We start from the raw sequence: 26557 nt of genomic DNA, 5'->3' as shown, positions 1-26557 counted from the left end.
ACATTAAACTTCATCCATGACCAAAAGGTCAATTTTTTGTTTCTCAAACCTCCATATCAAAGATCGAAGAAGGAAAAAATTAATGCTAAAAAAGAAAGTGTATGGCTTATAATGATCAATAAAAAACACAAAAGCAAAGAGCCATACATCAAATTACAAAGCTGAAAATGCAAAAACTTCGCCATCGTGATAAACTTCAGCAAAAACAGACATCTCTAGCTTTTTTCATATGATCCTGAAATGTTACACATGTAAATAACACGGGAGCTACAAAGACCAAAACTTACAGATTACAAAGCTAGGTGTTAATCAACTCACCTTCAACATCAAATTACAAAGCTGAAAATGCAAAAACTTCGCCATCGTGATAAACTTCAGCAAAAACAGACATCTCTAGCTTTTTTCATATGATCCTGAAATGTTACACATGTAAATAACACAGGAGCTACAAAGACCAAAACTTACAGATTACAAAGCGAGGTGTTAATCAACTGACCTTCAATTACCCCCCCCCAATTGCACCCATGATAACCACCTCGACGATTACTTGAAGACGGTACACCAAAAGCATAAGTAAATCTACATCAAATGAATACCATTTACTTATAGCATATGACTCAAGTCCTCACAATTAGTATGATAACCAGGCCACAAGTTCTTGTTTTAATAGAAGGTTTCAGTGTGGAAAAGTTTCAGGAGTTGCTCCTATTCAGACATCAAATGTGCAAAAGTTGACGGTCATTCATGACCAAAATGTCAATTTTTTGTTCATTAAACTTCAAAATCATATATTTGAGAAGGAAAAAATTAATGATAAAAAACAAATGTACGGGATCTAATGATATATAAAAATTGAACATGAGAAAAGAACTATATATAAAATTAAAAAAAGAAATGTAACACCTTCGGAGTCGAGATAATAGTCAGCATAACAGACATCCCTGCTTTTCATATGATCCTGAAATGTTACACAAGTAAATCACACAATAGCTAAAAAGATAGGTGATAATCAACATACCTTCAAATCTTGCAAAGAGGACGAAGACGGAACGCTAGAACAAATGTCTACCATTTACTTGCAGCCTATTTCATGTCCACATAATTAGTATAATCAACTAGGCCATAAGTACCTGTTTGAATAGAAAGTTTCAGTGCCGAAAAACAGTTCAGAAGTTGCTACTGATTCAGACAACGAATTTGCAAACATTGAACTTCATCCATGACCAAAAGGTCAATTTTTTGTTCCTCAAACCTCCATATCAAAGATAGAAGACGGAAAAAATTAATGCTAAAAAAGAAGTGTATGGCTTGTAATGATCAATAAAAAACACAAAAGCAAAGAGCCATACATTAAATTACAAAGTTGAAAATGCAAAACTTCGCCATCGTGATAAACTTGAGCAAAAACAGACATCCCTAGCTTTATTCATATGATCCTGAAATGTTACAAAGCCAGCATAAGTAAATTTACATCAAATGAATACCATTTACTTATAGCATATGACTCAAGTCCTCACAATTAGTAGTATGATAACCAGGCAACAAGTTCTTGTTTTAATAAAAGATTTCAGTGGGGAAAAGGTTCAGGAGTTGCTCCTATTCAGACAACAAATTTGGAAAAGTTTACACTGTCATTCATGACCAAAATGTCCATTTTTTGTTTATTAAACTTCAAAATCATATATTTGAGAAGGAAAAAATTAATGATAAAAACAAACGTACGGGACTTAATGATATATAAAAAACGAACATCAGCAAAAACAGACATCCCTAGCTTTATTCATATGATATTGAAATGTTACACATGTAAATAACACATGAGCTACAAAGACCAAAACTTACAGCTTACAAAGCAAGGTGATAATCAACTGACCTTCAAACTCCTCCTCCATTGCACCCACGATAACCACCACGACGATTACTTGAAGACGGTACACCAAAAGCACAAGTAAATCTACATCAAATGAATATCATTTACTTATAGCATATGACTCAAGTCCTCAGAATTAGTATGATAACCAGGCCACAAGTTCTTGTTTTAATAAAAGATTTAAGTGTGGAAAAATTCAAGAGTTGTTCCTATTCAGACAACAAATGTGCAAAAGTTGACACTGTCATTCATGACCAAAATGTCAATTTTTTGTTCATTAAACTTCAAAATCATATATTTGAGAAGGAAAAAATTAATGATAAAAACAAATGTACGGGATTTAATGATATATAAAAAAGAACATGAGCAAACTATATATATAAAACTAAAAGAAGAAAATGTAACACCTTCAGAGTCGCGATAAAATTCAGCAGAACAGACATTCCCTGCTTTTCTTTCTCATATAATCCTGAAATTTTACTCAAGTAAATAACACAATATTTAAAAAGATAGGTTATAATCAACTGACCTTCTAATCTTGCAAAGAGGACGAAGAAGAAACACTACAACAAATGTCTACCATTTGCTTACAGCATACTTCAAGTCCATATAATTAGTATACTCAACTAGGCCATAAGTACCTGTTTGAATAGAAAGTTTCAGTGCCGAAAAACAGTTCAGAAGTTGCTACTGATTCAGACAACGAATTTGCAAACAACGAACTTCATCCATGACCAAAAGGTCAATTTTTTGTTCCTCAAACCTCCATATCAAAGATCGAAGAATGAAAAAATTAATGCTAAAAACGAAGTGTATGGCTTGCAATGATCAATAAAAAACACAAAAGCAAAGAGCCGTACATTAAATTACAATGCTGAAAATGCAACTTTGCCATCGTGATAAACTTTTGCAAAAATAGACATCCCTAGCTTTATTCATATGATTCTGAAATGTTACAAAGCCAGGTGATAATCAACTCACCTTCAAATTCCTCCCCCATTTCACCCACGATAACCACCCCGACAATTACCTGAAAACGGTACACCAAAAGCATAAGTAAATCTACATCAAATGAATATCATTTACATATCACAATTAGTATATTAGTATGATAACCAGGCCACAAGTTCTTGTTTTAATAAAAGATTTCAGTGTGGAAAAAGTTCAATAATTGCTCCTATTCAGACAGCAAATTTGCAAAAGTTGACACCGTCATTCATGACCAAAATGTCCATTTTTTGTTCATTAAACTTCAAAATCATATATTTGAGAAGGAAAAAATTAATGATAAAAACAAATGTACGGGAACTTAATGATATATAACAAACGAACATCAGCAAAAACAGACTTCCCTAGCTTTATTCAAATCATCCTGAAATGTTACACAAGTAAATAACACAGGAGCTACAAAGACCAAAACTTACAGCTTACAAAGCCAGGTGATAATCAACTGACCTTCAAATTCCTCCTCCATTGCACCCACGATAACCACCACGACGACTACTTGAAGACGGTACACCAAAAGCACAAGTAAATCTGCATCAAATGAATACCATTTACTTATAGCATATGACTCAAGTCCTCACAATTAGCATGATAACCAGGCCACAAGTTCTTGTTTTAATAGAAGATTTCAGTGTGGAAAAAGTTCAGGAGTTGCTCCTATTCAGACAACAAATGTGCAAAAGTTGACACTGTCATTCATGACAAAAATGTCAATTTTTTGTTCATTAAACTTCAAAATCATATATTTGAGAAGGAAAAAATTAATGATAAAAACAAATATACGGGACTTAATGATATATAAAAAACGAACATCAGCAAAAACAGACATCCCTAGCTTTATTCATATGATATTGAAATGTTACACATGTAAATAACACATGAGCTACAAAGACCAAAACTTACAGCTTACAAAGCAAGGTGATAATCAACTGACCTTCAAACTCCTCCTCCATTGCACCCACGATAACCACCACGACGATTACTTGAAGACGGTACACCAAAAGCACAAGTAAATCTACATCAAATGAATATCATTTACTTATAGCATATGACTCAAGTCCTCAGAATTAGTATGATAACCAGGCCACAAGTTCTTGTTTTAATAAAAGATTTAAGTGTGGAAAAATTCAAGAGTTGTTCCTATTCAGACAACAAATGTGCAAAAGTTGACACTGTCATTCATGACCAAAATGTCAATTTTTTGTTCATTAAACTTCAAAATCATATATTTGAGAAGGAAAAAATTAATGAAAAAAAATGTACGGGATTTAATGATATATAAAAAAGAACATGAGCAAACTATATATATAAAACTAAAAGAAGAAAATGTAACACCTTCAGAGTCGCGATAAAATTCAGCAGAACAGACATTCCCTGCTTTTCTTTCTCATATAATCCTGAAATTTTACTCAAGTAAATAACACAATATTTAAAAAGATAGGTTATAATCAACTGACCTTCTAATCTTGCAAAGAGGACGAAGAAGAAACACTACAACAAATGTCTACCATTTGCTTACAGCATACTTCAAGTCCATATAATTAGTATACTCAACTAGGCCATAAGTTTCTGTTTGAATAGAAACTTTAAGTGCAGAAAAGAGTTCAGAAGTTGCTACTGATTCAGAGAACAAATTTGCAGACATTGAACTTCATCCATGACCAAAAGATCAATTTTTTGTTCCTCAAACCTCAATATCAAAGATCGAAAAAGGAAAAAATTAATGCTAAAAAGGAAGTGTATGGCTTGCAATGATCAATAAAAAACACAAAAGCAAAGAACCATACATCAAATTACAATGCTGAAAATGCAACTTTGCCATCGTGATAAACTTTTGCAAAAACAGACATCCCTAGCTTTATTCATATGATTCTGAAATGATAATCAACTCACCTTCAAATTCCTCCCCCATTTCACCCACGATAACCACCCCGACAATTACCTGAAAACGGTACACCAAAAGCATAAGTAAATCTACATCAAATGAATATCATTTACATATCACAATTAGTATATTAGTATGATAACCATGCCACAAGTTCTTGTTTTAATAAAAGATTTCAGTGTGGAAAAAGTTCAATAATTGCTCCTATTCAGACAGCAAATTTGCAAAAGTTGACACCGTCATTCATGACCAAAATGTCCATTTTTTGTTCATTAAACTTCAAAATCATATATTTGAGAAGGAAAAAATTAATGATAAAAACAAATGTACGGGAACTTAATGATATATAAAAAACGAACATCAGCAAAAACAGACTTCCCTAGCTTTATTCAAATCATCCTGAAATGTTACACAAGTAAATAACACAGGAGCTACAAAGACCAAAACTTACAGCTTACAAAGCCAGGTGATAATCAACTGACCTTCAAATTCCTCCTCCATTGCACCCACGATAACCACCACGACGACTACTTGAAGACGGTACACCAAAAGCACAAGTAAATCTGCATCAAATGAATACCATTTACTTATAGCATATGACTCAAGTCCTCACAATTAGCATGATAACCAGGCCACAAGTTCTTGTTTTAATAGAAGATTTCAGTGTGGAAAAAGTTCAGGAGTTGCTCCTATTCAGACAACAAATGTGCAAAAGTTGACACTGTCATTCATGACAAAAATGTCAATTTTTTGTTCATTAAACTTCAAAATCATATATTTGAGAAGGAAAAAATTAATGATAAAAACAAATATACGGGACTTAATGATATATAAAAAACGAACATGAGCAAACAACTATATATAAAATTAAAAGAAGAAAATGTAACACCTTCAGAGTCGAGATAAAATTCAGCAGGACAGACATTCCCTGCTTTTCTTTCTCATATGATCCTGAAATGTTCCACAAGTAAATAACACAATAACTAAAAAGATAGGTTATTATCAACTGACCTTGAAATCTTGCCAAGAGGACGAATAAGAAATACTACAACAAATGTCTACCATTTACTTACAGCATATTTCAAGTCCATATAATTAGTATAATCAACTAGGCCACAAATTCTTGTTTAAATAGAAAGTTTCAGTGCCGAAAAAAAGTTCAGAAGTTGCTACTGATTCAGACAACAAATTTGCAAAAATTGAACTTAATCCATGAACAAAAGGTCAATTTTTTGTTCCTCAAACCTCCATATCAAAGATGGAAGAAGGAAAAAATTAATGCTAAAAAAGAAGTGTAGGGCTCTTGTAATGATCAATAAAAAACACAAAAGCAATGTGCCATATATTCATCAAATTACAAAGCTGAAAATGCAAAACTTCACTATCGTGATAAACTTCAGCAAAACAGACATCCCTAGCTTTATTCATATGATCTTGAAATGTTACACAAGTAAATAACACAGGAGCTACAATACAAAGCCAGGTGATAATCAACTGGCCTTCAAATTCTTCCACCATTGTACCCACGATAACCACCACGACGATTATTTGAAGACGGTACAACAAAAAAACAAATTAATCTACATCAAATGAATACCATTTACTTATAGCATATGACCCAAGTCCTCACAGTTAGTATAATAACCAGGCCACAAGTTCTCGTTTTAATAAAAGATTTCAATGTGGAAAAAGTTCAGGACTTGCTCCTATTGTGACAACAAATTTGCAAAAGTTGACAATGTCATTCATGACCACAATGTCCATTTTTTGTTCATTAAACTTCAAAATCATATATTTGAGAAGGAAAAAATTAATGATAAAAACAAATGTACGGGACTTAATGATATATAAAAAACGAACATTAGCAAACAACTATATATAAAATTAAAAGAAGAAAATGTAACTCCTTCAGAGTCGAGATAAAATTCAGCAGAACAGACATTCCCTGCTTTTCTTTCTCATATGATCCTGAAATGTTACACAAGTAAATAACACAATAACTAAAAAGATAGGTGATAATCAACTGACCTTCAAATCTTGCAAAGAGGACGAAGAAAAAACACTACAACAAATGTCTACCATTTACTTACAGCATATTTAGAGCCCGTATAATTAGTATAATCAACCAGGCCATAAGTTCCTGTTTCAATAGAAAGTTTCAGTGCCGAAAAAAAGTTCAGAAGTTGCTACTGATTCAGAGAACAAATTTGCAGACATTGAACTTCATCCATGACCAAAAGATCAATTTTTTGTTCCTCAAACCTCAATATCAAAGATCGAAAAAGGAAAAAATTAATGCTAAAAAGGAAGTGTATGGCTTGCAATGATCAATAAAAAACACAAAAGCAAAGAACCATACATCAATTTACAATGCTGAAAATGCAACTTTGCCATCGTGATAAACTTTTGCAAAAACAGACATCCCTAGCTTTATTCATATGATCATGAAATGTTACACAAGTAAATAACACAGGAGCTACAAAGACCAAAACTTACAGCTTACAAAGCCAAGTAATAATCAACTAACCTACAAATTCCTCCCCCATTACCACCACGACGATTACTAGAAGACGGTACACCAAAAGCATAAGTAAATCTACATCAAATGAATACCATTTACTTATAGCATATGACTCAAGTCCTCACAATTAGCATGATAACCAGGCCAAAAGTTCTTGTTTTAATAGAAGGTTTCAGTGTTGAAAAAGTTCAGGAGCTGCTCCTATTCAGACAGCAAATGTTCAAAAGTTGACACTGTCATTCATGACCACAATGTCAATTTTTTTTCATTAAACTTCAAAATCATATATTTGAGAAGGAAAAAATTAATGATAAAAACAAATGTACGGGACTAATTGAAATATAAAAAAACGAACATGAGCAAACAACTATATATAAAATTAAAAGAAGAAAATGTAACACCTTCAGAGTCGAGATAAAATTAAGCAGAACAGACATTCCCTGCTTTTCTTTCTCACAAGATCCTGAAATGTTACACAAGTAAATAACAAAATAACTAAAAAAATAGGTGATAATCAACTGACCTTCAAATCTTGCCAAGAGGACGAAGAAGAAACACTACAACAAATGTCTACCATTTACTTACAGCATATTTCAAGTCCATATAATTAGTATAATCAACTAGGCCATAAGTTCCTCTTTGAATAGAAAGTTTCAGTGCCGAAAAAAGTTCAGAAGTGGCTACTGATTCAGACAACAAATTTGCAAACATTGAACTTCATCCATGACCAAAAGGTAAATTTTTTGTTCCTCAAACCTCCATATCAAAGATCGAAGTAGGAAAAAGTTAATGCTAAAAAGGAAGTGTATGGCTTGTAAAGATCAATAAAAAACACAAAAGCAAATAGCCGTACATCAAATTACAAAGCTGAAAATGCAAAACTTCGCCATCGTGATAAACTTCAGCAAAAACAGACATCCCTAGCTTTATTCATATGATCCTCAATGTTACACAAGTAAATAACACATGAGCTACAAAGACCAAAACTTACAGCTTACAAAGCCTGGTGATAATCAACTGACCTTCAAATTCCTCCTCCATTGCACCCACGATAACCACCACGACGACTACTTGAAGACGGTACACCAAAAGCACAAGTAAATCTGCATCAAATGAATACCATTTACTTATAGCATATGACTCAAGTCCTCACAATTAGTATGATAACCAGGCCACAAGTTCTTGTTTTAATAGAAGATTTCAGTGTGGAAAAAGTTCAGGAGTTGCTCCTATTCAGACAACAAATGTGCAAAAGTTGACACTGTCATTCATGACAAAAATGTCAATTTTCTGTTCATTAAACTTCAAAATCATATATTTGAGAAGGAAAAAATTAATGATAAAAAAATGTAGGGACTTAACGATATATAAAAAACGAACATGAGCAAACAACTATATATAAAATTAAAAGAAGAAAATGTAACACCTTCAGAGTCGAGATAAAATTCAGCAGGACAGACGTTCCCTGTTTTTCTTTCTCATATGATCCTGAAATGTTACACAAGTAAATAACACAATAACTAAAAAGATAGGTGATAATCAACTGACCTTCAAATCTTGCCAAGAGGACGAAGAAGAAACACTACAACAAACGTCTACCATTTACTTACAGCGTATTTCAAGTCCATATAATTAGTATAATCAACTAGACCATAAGTTCCTGTTTGAATAGAAAGTTTCAGTGCCGAAAAAAGGTTCAGAAGTTGCTACTGTTTCAGACAACAAATTTGCAAACATTGAACTTCATCCATGACCAAAAGGTCAATTTTTTGTTCTTCAAACCTAATACTAAAAAGGAAGTGTATGACTTGTAATGATCAATAAAAAACACAAAAGCAAAGAGCCGTACATCAAATTACAAAGCTGAAAATGCAAAACTTCGTCATCGTGATAAACTTCAGCAAAACAAACATCCCTAGCTTTATTCATATGATCCTGAAATGTTACACAAGTAAATAACACAGGAGCTACAAAGACCAAAACTTACAGCTTACAAAGCCAGGTGATAATCAACTGACCTTCAAATTCCTCCCCCATTGTACCCACGATAACCACCACGACGATTACTTGAAGACGGTGGACATCTGCCACCGTGTGGAAGCTCAACCTAAATTGAGTGGTAATAATGATTGCAAACTGACACATTTCCTTGCACTAAATTATAAATTTAATGATATATTAAAAATATTTATACCATATAAAACATCACAAAGCCTAAAAAAATAAAGGCAATGAAGACAGACATATACACAATATCCAAAAATACGTCTTCAACCTCCGATTCTCTAATTAGAACTTGTAAAATACGTCTTCAACCTCCGATTCTCTAATATCAGCAGGAAGGTTGACAACATAAATCATGCGAGATCACGAACCACTCATTCTTGGTTCATGTGAAAGACATAAAGCAAATATTGCATGGTAAAAATTAATAATAAATATGAGCTCCAAAAAAATTTAAAATATTATAATATGAGTTTTATAACAAATTACTTATTTAAATTACTAACTGGTAAGAATCTTACCAAACAAAATAGTTCCTCTAACATAAAAAATCATTGGGATGAAAAGTGTTGCAAGAATTATTTTGCAAAAATCAAGTTCTCACGTCAATTAAATCATGAGAGATTACCGTACACTCATTCTTGGTCATTGTGGAAGATGTCAAAGCAAATACTGCAAGTAAAAATTAATAATAATGATGAGCTCCAAAAAAATTTAAATTTTTTTAATATGATTTTTACAACAGATTACGTATTAAAATTATTAATTTGTTGAGAATCTTGCCAAACAAAGTAGTTCTCTAACATAAAAAAAATCCGTGGGATGAAAACTGTTAGAAGAATTATTTTGCAAAAATCAAGTTCTCACGTCAAAGTTTAGATAGATGACTTGGTTTTAGGATGTTTAATTATCTAACTTTCTTTCACCACCAATTTTGAAACAATAAAAATAAAGAAGAGAAAAATCACTTATCTTCGTTTGAAATGTCAGAGAGTGATTGCACCCATAAACAAGTCTGCAAACCAAATAAGACAGGGGCAGAGAAAGGAGAATTGCATTGTTCAATCAGGCTTGTAAAACTTCAACCTCGGATTCTCAAATATTAATAAGAAGGTTGTCAACATAAATCATGCGATATTACCATCCACTCGTTCCTGGTCCTTGTGGAAGGCATCAAAGCAAATACTGCAAATAAAAACTAATAATAAAGATGAGCTCCAAAAAAATTTAAATTATTTTAATATGATTTTCACAACAAATTAATTATTAAAACTATTAATTTGTTGAGAATCTTGCCAAACAAATAGTTTCTCTAACATAAAAAAATCCGTTTGGATGAAAACTGTTAGAAGAATTATTTTGCAAAAATCAAGTTCTCACGTCAGTCAAAGCTTAGGTGACTTGGTTTTAGGATGTTTAATTATCTAACTTTCTTTCACCACCAAATTTAAAACGACAAAAATAAGGAAGAGGAAAATCACTTATCTTTGCTTGAAATGTGAGAGAGTAATTGCACCCATAAACAATCTGCAAAACCCAACAACACAGGGGCAGAGAAAGGAGAATTGCATTGTTTAATCAGACTTGTAAAACATCAACCTCCGACTCTATAATATCAGTAAGAAGGTTGTCAACATAAATAATGCGTGATTACCGTCCACTCGTTCTTGGTCCTTGTGGAAGACGTCAAACAAAAACTGCATGTAAAAATCAATAATAAAGATGAGCTCCAAAAAAATTTAAACTATTTTAATATGATTTTTTACAACAAATTACATATTAAAATTATTAATTTGTTGAGAATCTTGCGAAAATACATAATTCCTCTAACATAAAACAATGCGTTGGGATGAAAACTGTTAGAAGAATTATTTTGAAAAAATCAAGTTCTCACGTCAAAGTTTAGATAGATGATTTGTTTTAGGATGTTTAATTATCTAATTTTCTTTAACCAATAATTTTGAAACGAAAAAAATAAGGAAGAGGAAAATCACTTATCTTCGCTTGAAATGTGAGATAGTAATTGCACCCATAAACAATCTGCAAAACCCAACAACACAGGGGCAGAGAAAAGAGAATTGCATTGTTCAATCAGACTTGTAAAACTTCAACCTCCGACTCTATAATATCAGTAAGAAGGTTGTCAACATAAATCATGCGAGATTAACGTCCACTTGTTCTTGGTCCTAGTGGAAGACGTCAAAACAAATACTGCAAGTAAAAATTAATAATAAAGATGAGCTCCAAAAAAATTTAAACTATTTTAATATGATTTTTACTACAAATTACATATTAAAATTATTAATTTGTTGAGAATCTTGCGAAACAAAATAATTCCTCTAACATAAAAAAATCCGTTGGGATGAAAACTGTTAGAAGAATTATTTCGCAAAAATCAAGTTCTCAAGTCAAAGTTTAAGCGACTTGGTTTTAGGTTGTTTAATTATCTAACTTCCTTTCACCACCAATTTTGAAAAGATAAAAATAAGGAAGAGAAAAATCACTTATCTTCGCTTGAAATGTCAGAGAGTAATTGCACCCATAAACAATCTGCAAAACCCAACAACACAGGGGCAGAGAAAGGAGAATTGCATTGTTCAATCAGACTTGTAAAACTTCAACCTCCGATTCTATAATATCAGTAAGAAGGTTGTCAACATAAATCATGCGAGATTCCCGTCCACTTGTTCTTGGTCCTTGTGGAAGACGTCAAAACAAATACTGCAAGTAAAAATTAATAATAAAGACGAGCTCCAAAAAAATTTAAATTATTTTAATATGATTATTTACAACAAATTACATATTAATATTTTTAATTTGTTGAGAATCTTGCAAAACAAAATAATTCCCCTAACATAAAAAAATCCGTTGGGATGAAAACTGTTAGAAGAATTATTTTTGCAAAAATCAAGTTCACACTTGGTTTTACGATGTTTAATTATCTAATTTTTTTTCACCACCAATTTTGAAACGATAAAAATAAGGAAGAGGAAAATCACTTATCTTCGTTTGAAATGTCAGAGAGTGATTGCGCTCATAAACAAGTCTTTAAAACCCAATAACACAGGGGCAGAGGAAGGAGAATTGCATTGTTCAATCAGACTTGTAAAACTTGAACCTCCGATTCTCTAATATCAATAAGAAGGTTGTCAACATAAATCATGCAAGATTGTCGTCCACTCATTCTTGGTCCTTGTGAAAGACATCAAAGCAAATACTGCAAGTAAAAATTAATAATAAAGATGAGCTCTAAAAAAATGAAACTATTTAATATGAGTTTTACAACAAATTATTACTTATTAAAATTACTAACCGGTTGAGAATCTTGACAAAGAAAATAGTTCTTCTAACTTGAAAAAATCTCTTAGGATGAAAACTGTAAGGATGACTATTTTTCAACCCCTTTTACAGATAAGTTGTTTTATTTAAGAATCTAGCACATATAATTTACGAGAAACTCAAAAAAAACCCCAAAAAATTGATATATTTGAAACAAAATTGTAATGGTAATTATATTCAAATTACAGAAACTTCAATATCAATTATGTTTTATTTTCATGAAAAAAATTTAAAAAGATTATTAATCATCAAAGTTTTGTCAGCGAAGATCTATAGAAAAAAAACTAAAAGAGCTTAACATTTTATAATGAAATAACTTTTCACAAAAACTATTTTCTGCATAGAAATGAAAGAATTTTTTGCAACAATAATATTAAATGATTTTTAATTGTTAAATATTTTTTCAAAAAAAATGAACTTTTCTCACATCTAATCTTGAAATATTTATGATATAGTTTTTTTTAATGTATTCTTGAGAACTTTTCACTCGTGAAATCTAGATTTTTAATCTAGATATGTAATGGTAATAAGAAAAAAAAACAATGTCAAATCTAATCTCCAAAACTATTTAACAATAAAACAAATATTATAATTGTAAAACCAAATATCAGAAGCTATTGTATTGAATTTCACAATAAATTTACAATCCCCGCAATCAAGACAGGTTGGTCTCGGTTGGTTTTTGTCCTGCAATGTCCAGTTAACATGAATGTGTACATGGTGGATATTACGGCATTCGGGTAACAAGTACACGCATGCATTGGATGTAGAATCACAAGAATACAAAAAGATTTGAAAAACCCTTAATTAGGAGTACCATGGAAACTGTTCCGAGGCTTGTTAATAGGTAATGAGTACTCAACACCGTTTAGTGTAAACTTCCCAACTCTGATCCTGTTTGTCATCCCACCCACTATGCACCCAAAGTAAGAAGCAGCCCCTTTCTGTACATAAACATAAAAGGGGGAAAATACTATACTCAGAAAATATTAGTAAGCACCTATGCTGCCTTGTCAACCAATTATTTGATAAGTTGACGTTCTTTCATTGTCAGGATGCCTATTCTAACTGTTGATATAGATAATTTGGAGAAAGGACAATCTTTAATATATTCTGTTCATCACTCATGTGCATGGATGTGAATACATTAAAATGAATCTTTATTCGTGAGGCGAGTCAACTTTACTTATATTTACAATAAAAAATAATATTTTTGAAATAAAAAATAATATTTTCTATGGATAACCAAAATAAAACATAGTTTATAAACATCACAGGGATTCCCAATTTATGATGTTGATTTTCTATAAATCATGAACAACTATTGCAAACTGTAATACTTTCTTGCACTACATTATAAATTTAATGATATATGAAATTTTTATAGACCAGCGCCAGACCTCTCAAGAAACATGATTTAACAGTTAACTTCAAAATTGAAAACCAGAAGATTAGCCACGCAAGTTGACAACAACAACATTCCACTTACACAATATTCAATTTTAATTATGTTTTACAAATTTTCTGAAGAAAAATGAAAAAAATATATCAATCATCAAAATTTGTCCAGCGAAGATTTCCAAAAAAATCAACATAAACAAGCAACATCAACGTAACAAGGTCAAAACATCTTCAAGAAAGCAATTCACTGGTGCAACACGATGAACAGAATAATATTCGAACACTGAAGTTTAATATATTGCTTCGAAGTAAGAAATTTATCGTGATAGGAAGAGAAGACGCGAACCTAATCAAGAATCGTTCATTCTTGAATGCCAAGAAATCTGTCCAACTCGATGCGAGAAGTAGGAATAGAGGAGTGGAGACGGATAATCGATAAGAACATTAGGTTTGAAAATTGGGTTGAATTTGGGGGAAGCATCAAATGGGTCTTCTCACCTTTTCAAGCACTCGATTCTTGAACGTCAGAGAAATCAGAGCGAATTCGGGGGAGGGGAGAGGAGCGGAGAGGGATAATGGATCGATGGGTTTTGAAGTGTGACCCATTTATTGGGTTGATATGACCGTTGTGAGAGTATTTTTGGAAATAAAATCCGATAAGATTTGACAAACCGAAACAATTCATTTTTGTAAAAAATTTATATTTATTTATAAATTATATTATAAGACATAAATAACTTACTCTTTATATTAAAATATTAATATCTATAATAAACGGATCTTGCAATAAAAAAAATAAGAAGATATTTTTATAATGACTAAAAAAATTCTTTTTACTAGTATTTTTGTGTAATAAATATTAAAGAATTGCATTGAAATTGAAGATCAATAATTGTGCATTATAATTTTAATTTTCTAAAACATAAGGATTTAAATTCTGACTACTTATGTTCTTATAATTGAAATAATTTTATTCTATGTTCTTAAAATTATTAATTGAATATAAATCAATAAATTTTAATTTATGCTAATATTTTTTTTTTATCCTTGAATATTATTAGTATAAAGTTCGATAACTTTAATGTTTTATTAATTTTTTAAATTTTTTTGTTGTGTTGTGAAAGAATTTTAAAAATTATGTACTTTCTTGTGTGTCCAGCTCGGATTGCATCCACGATTTACAGTTTAGGGCCGATCCCGAGTTTGACCAAGCACATCCCAAATCTGTCTCGCTATCATCCTTGAGTAAATCATATGAAATAAATTAATAATAATAATAATTTTAAAAAATTTTAGATTTGAAATAAATAATAAAATTACCAACAACATAATAACATTACCAAAATTACAGTTTAACCGAAAAGCCAAAAAATTTATTTAACTCAAAAATAGAAATCAAACAAAATAAAAATTATTATTTTGGTTATCTCGTTTTAATCAATCTTATATAAAATAGCCAAAACCAACTTTTCATAATTTTTTTAATTGATGATATTAATTTATCTATTTTGTCGTTTTTAAATATTTCTAATATGCATCATCTATACTACATGTAAAGGTCGAAACTATTAGTAATCCAATTTTGTGACACCAATGAATGTTTACAAAAATACTCTATTCATTTAGATAAGTAATTTTTTCATATAATTTATTCATAACTACAATATCTTACATTTTAAAAAATTCAAAAATTCAAATATTATCTCGACAAATTACATGTTTAATATAAATTGCATTATCATTATCTATTATGTAAATAAAATTATAACAAAATTTTATGAATAAACTAGATCTATTAATGATCATGATCACGATTAATATATTTAATAGTTTTTGTTTTACACATGAATCGTATGTGCATCGTTATATAGTATTTATTATACATTCATGCATTAGGCCATAAGTTACTAATTATGTAAGCTCAAAAAAATAATATCATAACATATAAATTCAATTGTTATAAAACTATAAATATAATTTAATCATAACCCAAAGACAATCAATTTAATTAAATATTAAAATTTACATTATTATTTTTATTAATAAATAAAAGGAGAAGAAGAAAGTTTGGAGCTCAAAACATTTTTTTACTATCAGTTTTCTAAAAATTAACTTCTTCAATAGTTTTTGGAAACATAAATATTTTGGTATTTTAAAAGAATTTGTTATCACAATAATATTCAATAATATCTTTTGACCAAAAAATTATATAAAAGCCTAAAATTTTAAAACTAAAATAAATTGTGTGGTTTTTTATATATAAAAACAGAGTTTTTTAGACATCAATACGAGTAGCTTTGTAAATCTAATTTGTAGATGTCATATTAACAATATTCAAATAAATGTACACAGCGTGTGCTCATAATATCAAATTTCTAAAAATATATAATCGTTTTATGATAAGAGTGTAAAATGATATAATCATTTTGTATCTTAAGATTGTGTTTACAAAAACTTTTTTTAAGTGTTTATAAACTTCTAATCAATGGAGTGTTTGAAAATTATGCTAAAAATTAAGAATCACTTAAAATAAGTTTTTTGCAAATAAAAAATACATTTTTTAAATAATAAACTTTCCAGTGTGAAAGCGAACGCAACAAACGCGTTTCTCAATTTAAATTCAAAATATAATTATAAGATAAATATATATAAATCTGTAAAAATATTTATTATATATATATAAAATAAAATATAGTCTCACACCGCTGCCTAACATTCTTGATCTCCTTTAAACCACCGTCCCACTTCCCCCAAAAATCTCCTTCTCTCTATCTCTCTCCCGCCGTGTCCGGATTGGAGAATTCTAGGATTTTGTCGATCGTAGATCGTTAAATTCAGTATCTTGATTTCTCTTTTTAGGTTTAATTTGTTCGATTTTTCGGGTTTCTGATATAGGTTTCGTACTCGGTTGATTTTAAATCTATAGATTTCGGGTTGAATCCCCGTATCATTAGATCTAGAAACTTCAATTACTTGATTTTCCTGGTTCGATATCTCGAGTGTTTTCTCTTATATCGTACGCGGTCGACTCTGAATTCTCTTACTCCGGGTTGAGTTGTTACCTTGGCGGTCATTCTTTTTCTTCTTTGAGTTTTGATTCTTTTAAGCGGCTCGAGTTTGAGCAAGTGTTTAATTTTTTTCGTGGCAGAATATAGTGGTTTCTTGGATTTTGTTTTCCTTATCAGGTTTCAGTTTTTAATCTCCTTGCTTTAGTGTTTCCTTTTTATGTTTCTTCTTTTTCTCGACTTAGATTAGGGATAGAATTATATAAGGTTGAGGGTTAGTCTTAGTTAGAGTTTAGAGATATGGTTGGATCATATGGTTTAAACGATTCACCATCTGCGTTGCTGGAGCAAAAGCAGCCGCCTAAACAATGGGGAGTGACGAGACCTTTGTCTCACGCGGGACCGATCGAAGCTGATAGTCAGAGAAACAGGGGGTTGGAGAAGGTCTGGTAGTTGATGCAGTTGCTTCAATCTTTTATATGGAAAGCTCGAGTATATGTTTGTTTTCCTGGAATTTTCTGTTAATTTTGTCTATTTGTGGGCTTCAGTTTTTGGTGGATTCGGGACTGTTTGAGAGTGCGGAAGAAGCTTCCAAGAGGGAAATAGTTCTGGGTCGGCTTAAACAGGTATCGAGAAGTCCTCTTTTTTTCTTGGGCCTTAATTTTGGGTTTTGTTCATGGAGTTGAGTCCTGAATCCTGATACTGAGCAGGTAGACTATACTCAAGTGCTATGTGCTAATAAATTATCTGAGAGAGTGACCACCTCCACTTCGTCCCCTAGATTTTAGTCGTCAAAGAAATATTACTGAAAGGAGGAAATAGGATAGTTGGAGGCATTGCTTTTTTTTTTCTTCTTTCTTTTTTTGGTTTTATTTTCCATCAGTGGCTTGTTGTTTATGTAAGTCTCTGTGTGAACGAAAGGCAAATTTGTATGTATCAGTGAGATGAGTCCTAGTTCATTAACCTATCATCAGATTACTCAGATCCATGAGTGGGTACAAAATGTGAAAAATTTATTTGTGAGTGGCAGCCATCCATTTGTTTTGTTTGGAGAATATCTGAATTGTCGTAACTATTTGTATAGCTATTGATGCCTTTTTGAAATTTCAATATAGGATCTTGGAGGTGATTTTTTCAAGTTGCAATGAAATTAGATATTTATGCATTTTGTTATAGAATCGTGGAATAGTATATAACTGGTGTTCTGTTTTTGTGAATGCATATTTTGGTGATGATGAATGCATGTTTTCTTGCATGCTTGACAATAATGTAAATCATTCTATAGTTTTCTATAATATTCATGGATTTTTTTTGTCAAACTGATTCCTTTTGCTCTTGATTCTCATATAGACTGTGAAAGACTGGGTGAAAGAACTTACTCGCTTGAGAGGATACACGGATCAAATGGTGGAAGATGCCAATGCTTTAATTTTTACTTTTGGTTCTTACAGACTCGGGGTGAGGAGTTTTATTTACCTATTTTCTCATTCCTCATCGATTTCGGGGTAAATTGAACTATAATTTCATCTGATGCGAGCTTTTTTTGGTTGGGTTCATGTCAAGAAATGCTCCGATAGTATGCTCATTTACAGAAAACAGATTTATAGAAGGGTTGGATTATTTTAATTTTTTTGTTGAATTTGCAGTTTTTTACCCCAGTATGAAGTTAAACATGTGGGTGCATTGATTTTGAGAGAATTTCTTCCAACACTGCTTCAATGGAACATATGAGAGCGGAATATTTGCATTGTTATTTAATTTTTTTTCTGTAAGAATCAAGCGTACCTTCGTGCTTTGTTTTCATCAATGTTATGTGACGGTTGTCTCAGAGGCTTTGTGAGTGTTCTTAGAGATGGAAGATAGTATTTGTTGGATTCTTGTGCATGTTTTCCACTGTTTGTTTGTTGAATACCGCGGGTTATGCCTGCTGGAAGACGATTCTCATGTTGTGAATAGGACAGCTGTTTTACTATAAGAATATGCTATTTCCATTTGGGTCATGCCTTACTTGAAGACTAGCATGGACACCGCTTCCTGCAGCTCATATCAGTCATATGTCTGATGCTTTTCTCAGCTTTTTAATTATTTTATACCTTTTACAGTTTTTTGGTGTGCTGCTTTCTTTTCAATTTTTTTCCTCAGTCTACAGTTCTCTTTCTGTAGTTTCATTTTGAAGCTTTTAGTTTATGATAACTCATGTTTGGCCTATGTTGTTTCTGCAGGTGCATGGTCCTGGAGCTGACATCGATACTTTGTGTGTGGGGCCATCCTATGTTACCCGCGAGGTATGTATTTTAATTCACACTTTATATTCTGGACCTTGTCTGTGTGGTTTAAATCTCTACTAATGGATTGTTGGCTTCCCAGGAGGATTTCTTTTACATACTCCATAACATTTTATCTGACATGGAAGAGGTTACTGAACTTCAACCAGTGCCCGATGCTCACGTCCCGGTTATGAAGTTCAAATTTGATGGAATATCAATTGACCTTCTCTATGCAAGCATTTCTCTCTTGGTTGTTCCAGAGGTTACTGTCTTCAGAAATTAGCAACCCCAACCTTGTCAACTTCTTTTCTTGTCTATGTTATTTGCTGTTGATACAATTCTCTCCGATCCGTTGCTCGTGTTTATCTGTTTTCTAGACAGTATTCAACTACTGGGTGTGATCAACTCTAATTAACCTCCCTGCAACTTTTTATTCCCCGGTCTATTTAGGAAGGTTTTTCCATGTTTCAACTGATCAGTATGTATGTCAAGTGTTCATAAGTGACTTCTTGTTCTTGAAAATGAAAACAAAGGCATAGAAATATAATGAATCTGCAATTAAAATTAGTTGGGATGGTGTTATGCACATGGAACGGCATTATCTCTGCACAACCTTAATAGTTTCCTTCTTTTTTCTGATTTGGTGTGCATGTGTGTGTTGCATAGAATGCCTAATGATTTTGTTAGACTTTGGATGTCCTTCACTTCATGCCATGCTCACAGGTCCCACTTATAATAGATTTGATATTTTAAGCAACATTTTTCTTACTTACTATAATCTTCTACAGGATTTAGATATCTCAAATATATCTGTATTGCACAACATAGATGAACCCACTGTACGGAGTCTCAATGGCTGCCGTGTAGCAGATCAAATACTCAAGCTTGTTCCAAACATTGAGGTACTTACTTTTAGCATAATGACAGCCCTTTTACCCATTTATGTATGTGTTCTGTTGTTTCTTATTGGCTTATATGATACTCATTACCTTATACTTTTTAGAACTTTCGGACTACACTGCGGTGCCTTAAGTTCTGGGCTAAGAGGCGTGGTGTTTATTCAAATGTGAGTGGATTATTTGATTTTTATCAATTTAATTCTATCCAGTAACTTTTTTGTGGATTACTTGGTTGAACTTTGGTTTTTCAGGTGACGGGGTTTCTAGGTGGTGTAAACTGGGCCCTACTTGTTGCTCGTTTGTGTCAATTTTACCCCAAAGCAAATCCCAGTATGCTCGTCTCTCGTTTTTTCAGAGTATATACACAGTGGCGTTGGCCGAATCCTGTAATGCTTTGTGAAATTGATGATGACGAACTTGGATTTTCTGTATGGGATCCTCGAAGGAATCATTGGGATCGAAATCATCTAATGCCTATTATAACCCCAGCATACCCTTGCATGAATTCTAGTTATAACGTTTCAGCTAGTACTCTCCGGGTTATGAATGAACAGTTCCAGTTTGGTAAAAAGATTTGTGAGGTAGATAGTGTTCAACCTGTTTAGTCATCCTTTTTAACTGCTTTTTGACAAGCATTACTGCTGGTTAAATATTTGCCGTTGATGGCAATTACAGGATATTGAGCTGAATAAATCACAATGGAGTACTTTATTTGAGCCATATTTATTCTTTGAAAGCTATAAGAACTACCTTCAGGTTGATATTGTGGCTGCTGATCTTGATGACTTACGTGCTTGGAGGGGCTGGGTAGAATCCCGTCTGAGACAGCTGACTTTAATGGTAATCTGTCTTTGGCAAAATGTTTTATAGTACTGGTTGAATTGATAATAATTTACTGTATACTAGCTCCACTTAGGGAGGTCTATGGGTGATCCTTGGCATTACCCTCTTTATCTTATGGTTTTAACTTAACATGTGCAGATTGAGCGGGACACCTCTGGGAAATTACAATGCCATCCTTATCCACATGATTATGTGGATTCTTCTAAGCCATGTGCTCATTGTGCCTTTTTTACGGGTTTACAAAGAAAACAAGGAGAGGTGGTTCAAGAAGGTCAACAGTTTGATATTCGCAAGACTGTTGACGATTTTAGGCATCAAATAAATTCTTACATGTACTGGAAGCCCGGAATGGAAATATACGTTTCTCATATTCGTAGAAAGCAGATTCCCTCCTATGTGTTTACAGAGGGTTACAAAAGAAACCGACATATGAGACCCATGAGTCAGCAACAGGTTTGTAAGGTTTCATCTGAAGGTGATGAATCTTGCCAATCTCGATCTGCTGAAGAAGTCCTAAAACAGAAAAGGGAGTTTGATGAGTCAGATTTAGATGAGAATCGAAAGAAAAGATGCTCGATCAGCCCGCAGAATCGAGAATCAGTGTCTCCTGAACTTATTTGTGCAAAAAGTGTGGGAACTCTGAAACAGCAGCCTTTGAGTCAGCAACAGGTTGGTGAGATATCATACGAAGGTTGTGAATCTTGCATGTCTGGATTTGCTGAAAGTGTCCTAAAACAGAATAAAGAAGTTGACGAGTCCGAGATGGAGGATAGTCTAAAGAAAAGACGGTCAATTTACTCTCAGAATCGAGGTTCGATGTCTCGAGAAATTAGTTTGAAAAGCACTGGTGCTTTGAATGAGAGAACCTCTGCAGAAGATACCCCGATAATTTCAAGGGCGACATGCTCTGGATTAAATGGGCAGCAGCTGCAGTCTAATTATGAAGATGAAGAAGTTGATGCAAGCACGATAAAATCAAACCAGGAGATTTGCTGTGCTGAAAATTCTGAGGATGCCTTCATTTCCATTTCCAGTACCTCTCACTCTGCATGTAGCGTTGATGGTAACTCAGAGACCAATAATCAAGGACCTTCAATGGATGCTTCAGACGAGGATAAGCGACGACTGATTCTGGATAACGGGCGTGAAGTTGTTGGTGCTTGTGTTTTGGGTGATGGAGTGCAGGAGGAGTTTGAGGTTTTGGATTTAAGTTCACTTTTCCCCACTTTCAATTCACATATATTGCAGACCTTTTCATTTTCTCTATTTTTGTCATTACTTCCTGTGGCATGGGCTGAGCGATGTCCACAGCTTTATGAAGTATATATCTTGTTTATAGTTCACCTCACACTATTTAATGTTTCCATTGCTTTTTGTTTTTGTGAAGCCTACTACCACCCTTGGAATGGTGCTCAAATCCGGAGATGGTGTTGTACCAGAACCGGTTCAGAAGAATGTGATGAGGCACGTCCAAAAAATTTCTTTGCTCTTACCTCTTAATAGTCATTATCACCTTATTTGCTTTATTCTGCTTTGTCTTGGTTCCTTTTGCCATATTTGCAGCAGGCTAAGTCTAACTTCAACTGCCTGAATCGGCAACGTATCTTCTTAGGACTAAAAGGCAGCAACTCAGGTAAGTGTATCGCATTCTATGCTGGATTTCATAACAAAGTCTGCTAACTTAAGCAGCCAGCAATCTGTGTATAGTTTGAAGCTTCTAAAGCATGCTGTGGTGTGCAAGTTGTCTCTCTTCTATTCTCTGCTCCCGAAAGATTTTAATGAAACTAACCTTGTTAATCTCGGGTCGTGCTTGTGTTCATCTAGAAATGAGAAATGTTGGTCTGAAGTTTTGAACAAAGGTTCTTAATGTATCTTTTTATCAGACTCGAACTTGAAACTTGTATAATACTATTATTACAGCCATCTCACCATATATTTTATTTCTCGTCACTTTGATGCTCATGTGCAAGCTTATTGCCATAAATTATCAGTCCAAAAGAAGCGAAACCATTATCCAAAGCATCAAAGAAGTAGACTGATGATTACATATTCTATTTGTGATGAACGTATAGTGAAATTAATTGTCACGTACAATTATATATTAGAGGTCATAAATACAATAATTTAAATTACACATTCTTAAGTACAAAGAATTCAGTTTCGATTAAGTGGTCGTGACATCCTTTCATTCCCTCTCATCTGCAGATTTAGCTATATAATACTAATTACGTTGAAGTTCAATTTTTCAAAGGACGGATTTGACAAAAAGAAAACAACAGAAAAATTAAACTACTCGTGAGATTATACAATATAAAATGAGACAGGATTGATGCAAACATGATAACCCTTGTAAAATCTCCCTACTAACTAAAATATGTTGTCCTTCCAAACAAGGAAACATATGGCATTTATATTGTTTCTATTTTCTACAGCATCAAGAAAAAGCCCAATTTAACACAGTTGACTGAGCTCTTTTGGAGAGTTGAGGCAAACTGCAGACGACTACTTTCCTCTGTCCGAAACCATTTAATTAACATCCAAAAGTCAATGATTAACAGTCCCTCCATACCATTCCATTACGCCGATGCGCCGAGTTCAACCTTACACAGTTCGTTTCCTCCACCTGCAAAGAACCAGAGATCAGTTGATAAACCAGGATTATTACCTGTAAAAAGATTCATAAAGATCGATCGAAGATGTTAGGAGGAACTCACTCGACAGGGTAAGGAGTTCAGAACTTTTTTCAAGACGCGCAGCCTCTTCACAGTTGATACAAACATGCTGCCAACATTTAAGACACACCAAATTATCATAAGATTATTAAAATATTTAAGAAAATTGTTTCACAGTTTCTGTATACTTGTTACAGAGCACGGCCACAATCGTCTTGCCAGCAGTTTATTTAGTGTATGCAGAGAAGCAAAAAATCAATAGAACTGGTAAAGTAACAAGTGCTCGAAGGTGGTAAAAGTTGCTTACTGCCAAGGAACGTCACCAACGAGCATCCTGTCACCTTCATTATCTTCGTAAACAAGAGTATATTCACCACTTCCATCCAATAAACCTCCGATAGCCCCTTTCCCTTCGTTTTCCTTGTTCTTGATTCCACCAGCAAAATTACCTCTTTGAACTACAAATATGAATCAAGATAGTATTCACAGGGTAAGTTGCTCACGCACAGACAATTACACTCTATAAGATATGTATAATCAAGAAAGCACAGATTTAACAAGTCGGACTCGAGAACAAGTAATAGAGCACACTAAGCAGAGATGTAGTTTCGAATAAAACACCGGTTTCTCCGCTTTGAACCCCACAATGACAACATGAATTACCTGCCAGAAGACCTCTAAAGAGTTCATCCACTGCTATGGCAAGCTTTTCATAACTATCATATGCTTTTAGGTCCACTTTTCGTCCAATGGGAACACCATCCATGTTGATCTTCACAAGCGGGCTTTTCGGGCAATTTTTCATCTGTTTATGGTCACTAAGTTTGGTTAAGCCAGCGGTTGGAGACTCGGAACCCGGTTTGGAAGAACTGCCACTCACAAGATTCTTTCGAAATGATCGCAAAGGAGGCCATCCCACCACTGGAGCAGGAGCAGTCCTGAATTTGAAAACAAATTATATCAGGATGAAAAAAGAAAATCTTAGCAAGTAAAACGGGTTGAATGAAATGTGCACCAAATTAACAAGCAGGCTCAATAATTTTACATAATTAGAGGGAATTTTCCGAAAATTTACCAAAAGAATTGCAACATCTGGCAAGCACGTAAAATAAAGGATCTCCTAATCAGGTTCAAATTTAGTTTAATGGAATACTAAATGTAACCACACCATAAAATTGTCAAATCTTATGCATGCATAATATAGTCCATTTATTAATCAAAGTGAATGCAAATATCTTTCAAGGATCAAACCAAAGAGGCGCGTTAAAAACACTTTTTCCAATAAACCAATTAAAAAATAAGAAACAGAAAAGAGAAGTAAATTCATCGTACGAGACAGCCATCAAGAAAGAAAACCAAACGATGGTAAAACGGGAAAGAAACAAAGCTGGGCACCTTTTCTCAGCACTGTTGCTGTTATGAACAGCAGTATTTGCTGATGAAAATGCCTTCTGTTCTGCAGACTGCAAATCCACTGCTGCTCTAATGCTACAAGGCTGTGAGGATTCCTTCATGATAGTAACCGGGCCTTGAGAAGCTGATTGAAGATGAAGAAAAGAAGCCATATTTTGATGGTTCCATGGAGATTTCAAGACTGGATTTTGAGTAGACGGGTTATTTGCAAGTTGACCATGTTGGGTTCGGAAGCATAAAAATAAGAATTTTATTGACTGAATTTTTTAGAGTAGTCACAGCACACTCCTATATTTTTTTGTTTCTTCTTCTTCTTCATTTTATGTACATGAAGAACTAATTTATAGATAAACAAAGAATTTTAGACTTAACCAACAATATTAAAATGATGACCATTTCCAAGACTAACTCTTCATTCTTCAAGCCTTGACCATCCTTTCATATGCACTTCTAGAAGGTTATTGACATCCTTTGATTTCCCAAGATTGCAAATTAATTCAATTTATCACCCCCTCTTAATTTGTAATCTTGAGTTGCTTCTTGAATTTGTCGAACTTGTCGATATTGACTGCTTTTGTCATAATGTCTGCTGGCTGATCATCTGTCTTGACAAACTCCATGCATATTTCTCCTTGATTAACCAAATCTCTTATATAGTGATGTCGTACTTCGATATGCTTGGATCGTGCATGAAAGACAGGATTTTTCGTCATTGCAATTGCAGACATATTGTCACAATGAATTATTGTTGCCTCGTCTTGCTCAAATTTCAGATCTTTCAAAATTCTCCTGAGCCAAACTGCTTCACATGCTGCATCTGTGGCAGCTATATACTCTGCTTCTGCCGAAGACAATGCTACAGATTTTTGTTTTCTTGAACTCCATGATATCACATTTGATCCTAGGCAAAAAATATATCCAGAGGTGCTTTTTCGGTCATCCACCGATCCTGCCCAATCACTGTCTGTGAACCCGATGAGCTTACAACTATTTTCCTTCTTAAACTCAATTCCATGATTCTTTGTACCCATGAGGTACCTTAAGATTCTTTTTGCTGCTGCCCAATGAATCTTACTAGGTTCATTCAAAAATCTGGAAAGCAAGCTTACCGAATACGTGATATCCGGCCTTGTGTTGAGATAGATCAAAGAACCAATCAATTTCCTGTAGAGAGTGGAATCAACCTTTTCACCATCATCATTAACCTGAAATTTTTCATTCAATGCCATAGGAGTGGAGACAGGCTTGCATTTGCTCATGTTGAATTTTTTTAGAAGATCCTCAATGTATCTTTCTTGAGATAGAAAAATTCTTCCTGGACTTTGCTTGACTTGAATTTCAAGAAAGTATTTCATGAGTCCCAAGTCTGTCATCTCAAAATCTTTCATCATTTTATTTTTGAATTCTTCCACCATGACTTTATTGGTTCCAAA

General features: G+C 33.1%; 3 protein-coding genes across 8 annotated transcripts in view; 1 reads left to right on the top strand and 2 right to left on the bottom strand.

The window, feature by feature from the left end:
* The window catches only part of LOC142520144 (uncharacterized), a 35970-nt gene extending 23776 nt beyond the window's left edge, over positions 1–12194 (bottom strand). The window contains exons 1-16 of the mRNA XM_075623144.1: positions 9919–12194; positions 9300–9607; positions 9131–9216; positions 8708–8769; positions 8304–8384; positions 7683–7744; positions 5650–6900; positions 5243–5323; positions 3810–3890; positions 3326–3406; positions 1874–1954; positions 1350–1436; positions 1131–1252; positions 904–958; positions 319–413; positions 148–235 (exon numbers count right to left, since the gene is read on the bottom strand). Coding sequence (XP_075479259.1) covers positions 1423–1436; positions 1874–1954; positions 3326–3406; positions 3810–3890; positions 5243–5261 — 276 coding nt within the window. The 5' untranslated portion in view covers positions 5262–5323; positions 5650–6900; positions 7683–7744; ... (3 more) ...; positions 9300–9607; positions 9919–12194 and the 3' untranslated portion in view covers positions 148–235; positions 319–413; positions 904–958; positions 1131–1252; positions 1350–1422. The remainder of the gene's footprint in view (positions 1–147; positions 236–318; positions 414–903; positions 959–1130; positions 1253–1349; positions 1437–1873; positions 1955–3325; positions 3407–3809; positions 3891–5242; positions 5324–5649; positions 6901–7682; positions 7745–8303; positions 8385–8707; positions 8770–9130; positions 9217–9299; positions 9608–9918) is intronic.
* A 4525-nt stretch (positions 12195–16719) lies between these two features.
* On the top strand, positions 16720–23001 carry LOC142520541 (nuclear poly(A) polymerase 4-like). Of its 5 annotated transcripts, none has more exons than XM_075623563.1 (12): positions 16720–17474; positions 17579–17656; positions 18381–18488; positions 19253–19315; positions 19398–19559; positions 20086–20199; positions 20301–20363; positions 20448–20777; positions 20872–21036; positions 21178–22236; positions 22427–22503; positions 22606–23001. In XM_075623563.1, the coding sequence occupies exons 1-12, from the start codon at positions 17331–17333 to the stop codon at positions 22628–22630; spliced, it is 2388 nt and encodes a 795-aa protein (XP_075479678.1). In that variant the 5' UTR covers positions 16720–17330; the 3' UTR covers positions 22631–23001. The 5 variants fall into 5 exon arrangements, with proteins under 5 accessions (XP_075479678.1, XP_075479677.1, XP_075479676.1 ...); XM_075623562.1 differs by having other exon boundaries at positions 22603–23001; XM_075623561.1 differs by having other exon boundaries at positions 22427–23001.
* Positions 23002–23257: 256 nt separating this feature from the next.
* On the bottom strand, positions 23258–25361 carry LOC142521058 (auxin-responsive protein IAA26-like). 2 transcript variants are annotated; one of them, XM_075624243.1, is made up of 5 exons: positions 25107–25361; positions 24375–24649; positions 24019–24169; positions 23754–23820; positions 23258–23662 (listed from the first exon to the last, which is right to left on the bottom strand). In XM_075624243.1, the coding sequence occupies exons 1-5, from the start codon at positions 25274–25276 to the stop codon at positions 23591–23593; spliced, it is 735 nt and encodes a 244-aa protein (XP_075480358.1). In that variant the 5' UTR covers positions 25277–25361; the 3' UTR covers positions 23258–23590. The 2 variants fall into 2 exon arrangements, with proteins under 2 accessions (XP_075480358.1, XP_075480359.1); XM_075624244.1 differs by having other exon boundaries at positions 23258–23549; positions 23759–23820.
* Positions 25362–26557: the final 1196 nt, after the last annotated feature.

Source organism: Primulina tabacum, chromosome 12, assembly GCF_025594145.1.
Source record: "Primulina tabacum isolate GXHZ01 chromosome 12, ASM2559414v2, whole genome shotgun sequence".
Taxonomy (NCBI): Eukaryota; Viridiplantae; Streptophyta; class Magnoliopsida; order Lamiales; family Gesneriaceae; genus Primulina; species Primulina tabacum.
The sequence above is the reverse complement of the archived record's forward strand: the minus strand, read 5'-3'. Positions and strand labels throughout refer to the sequence as shown.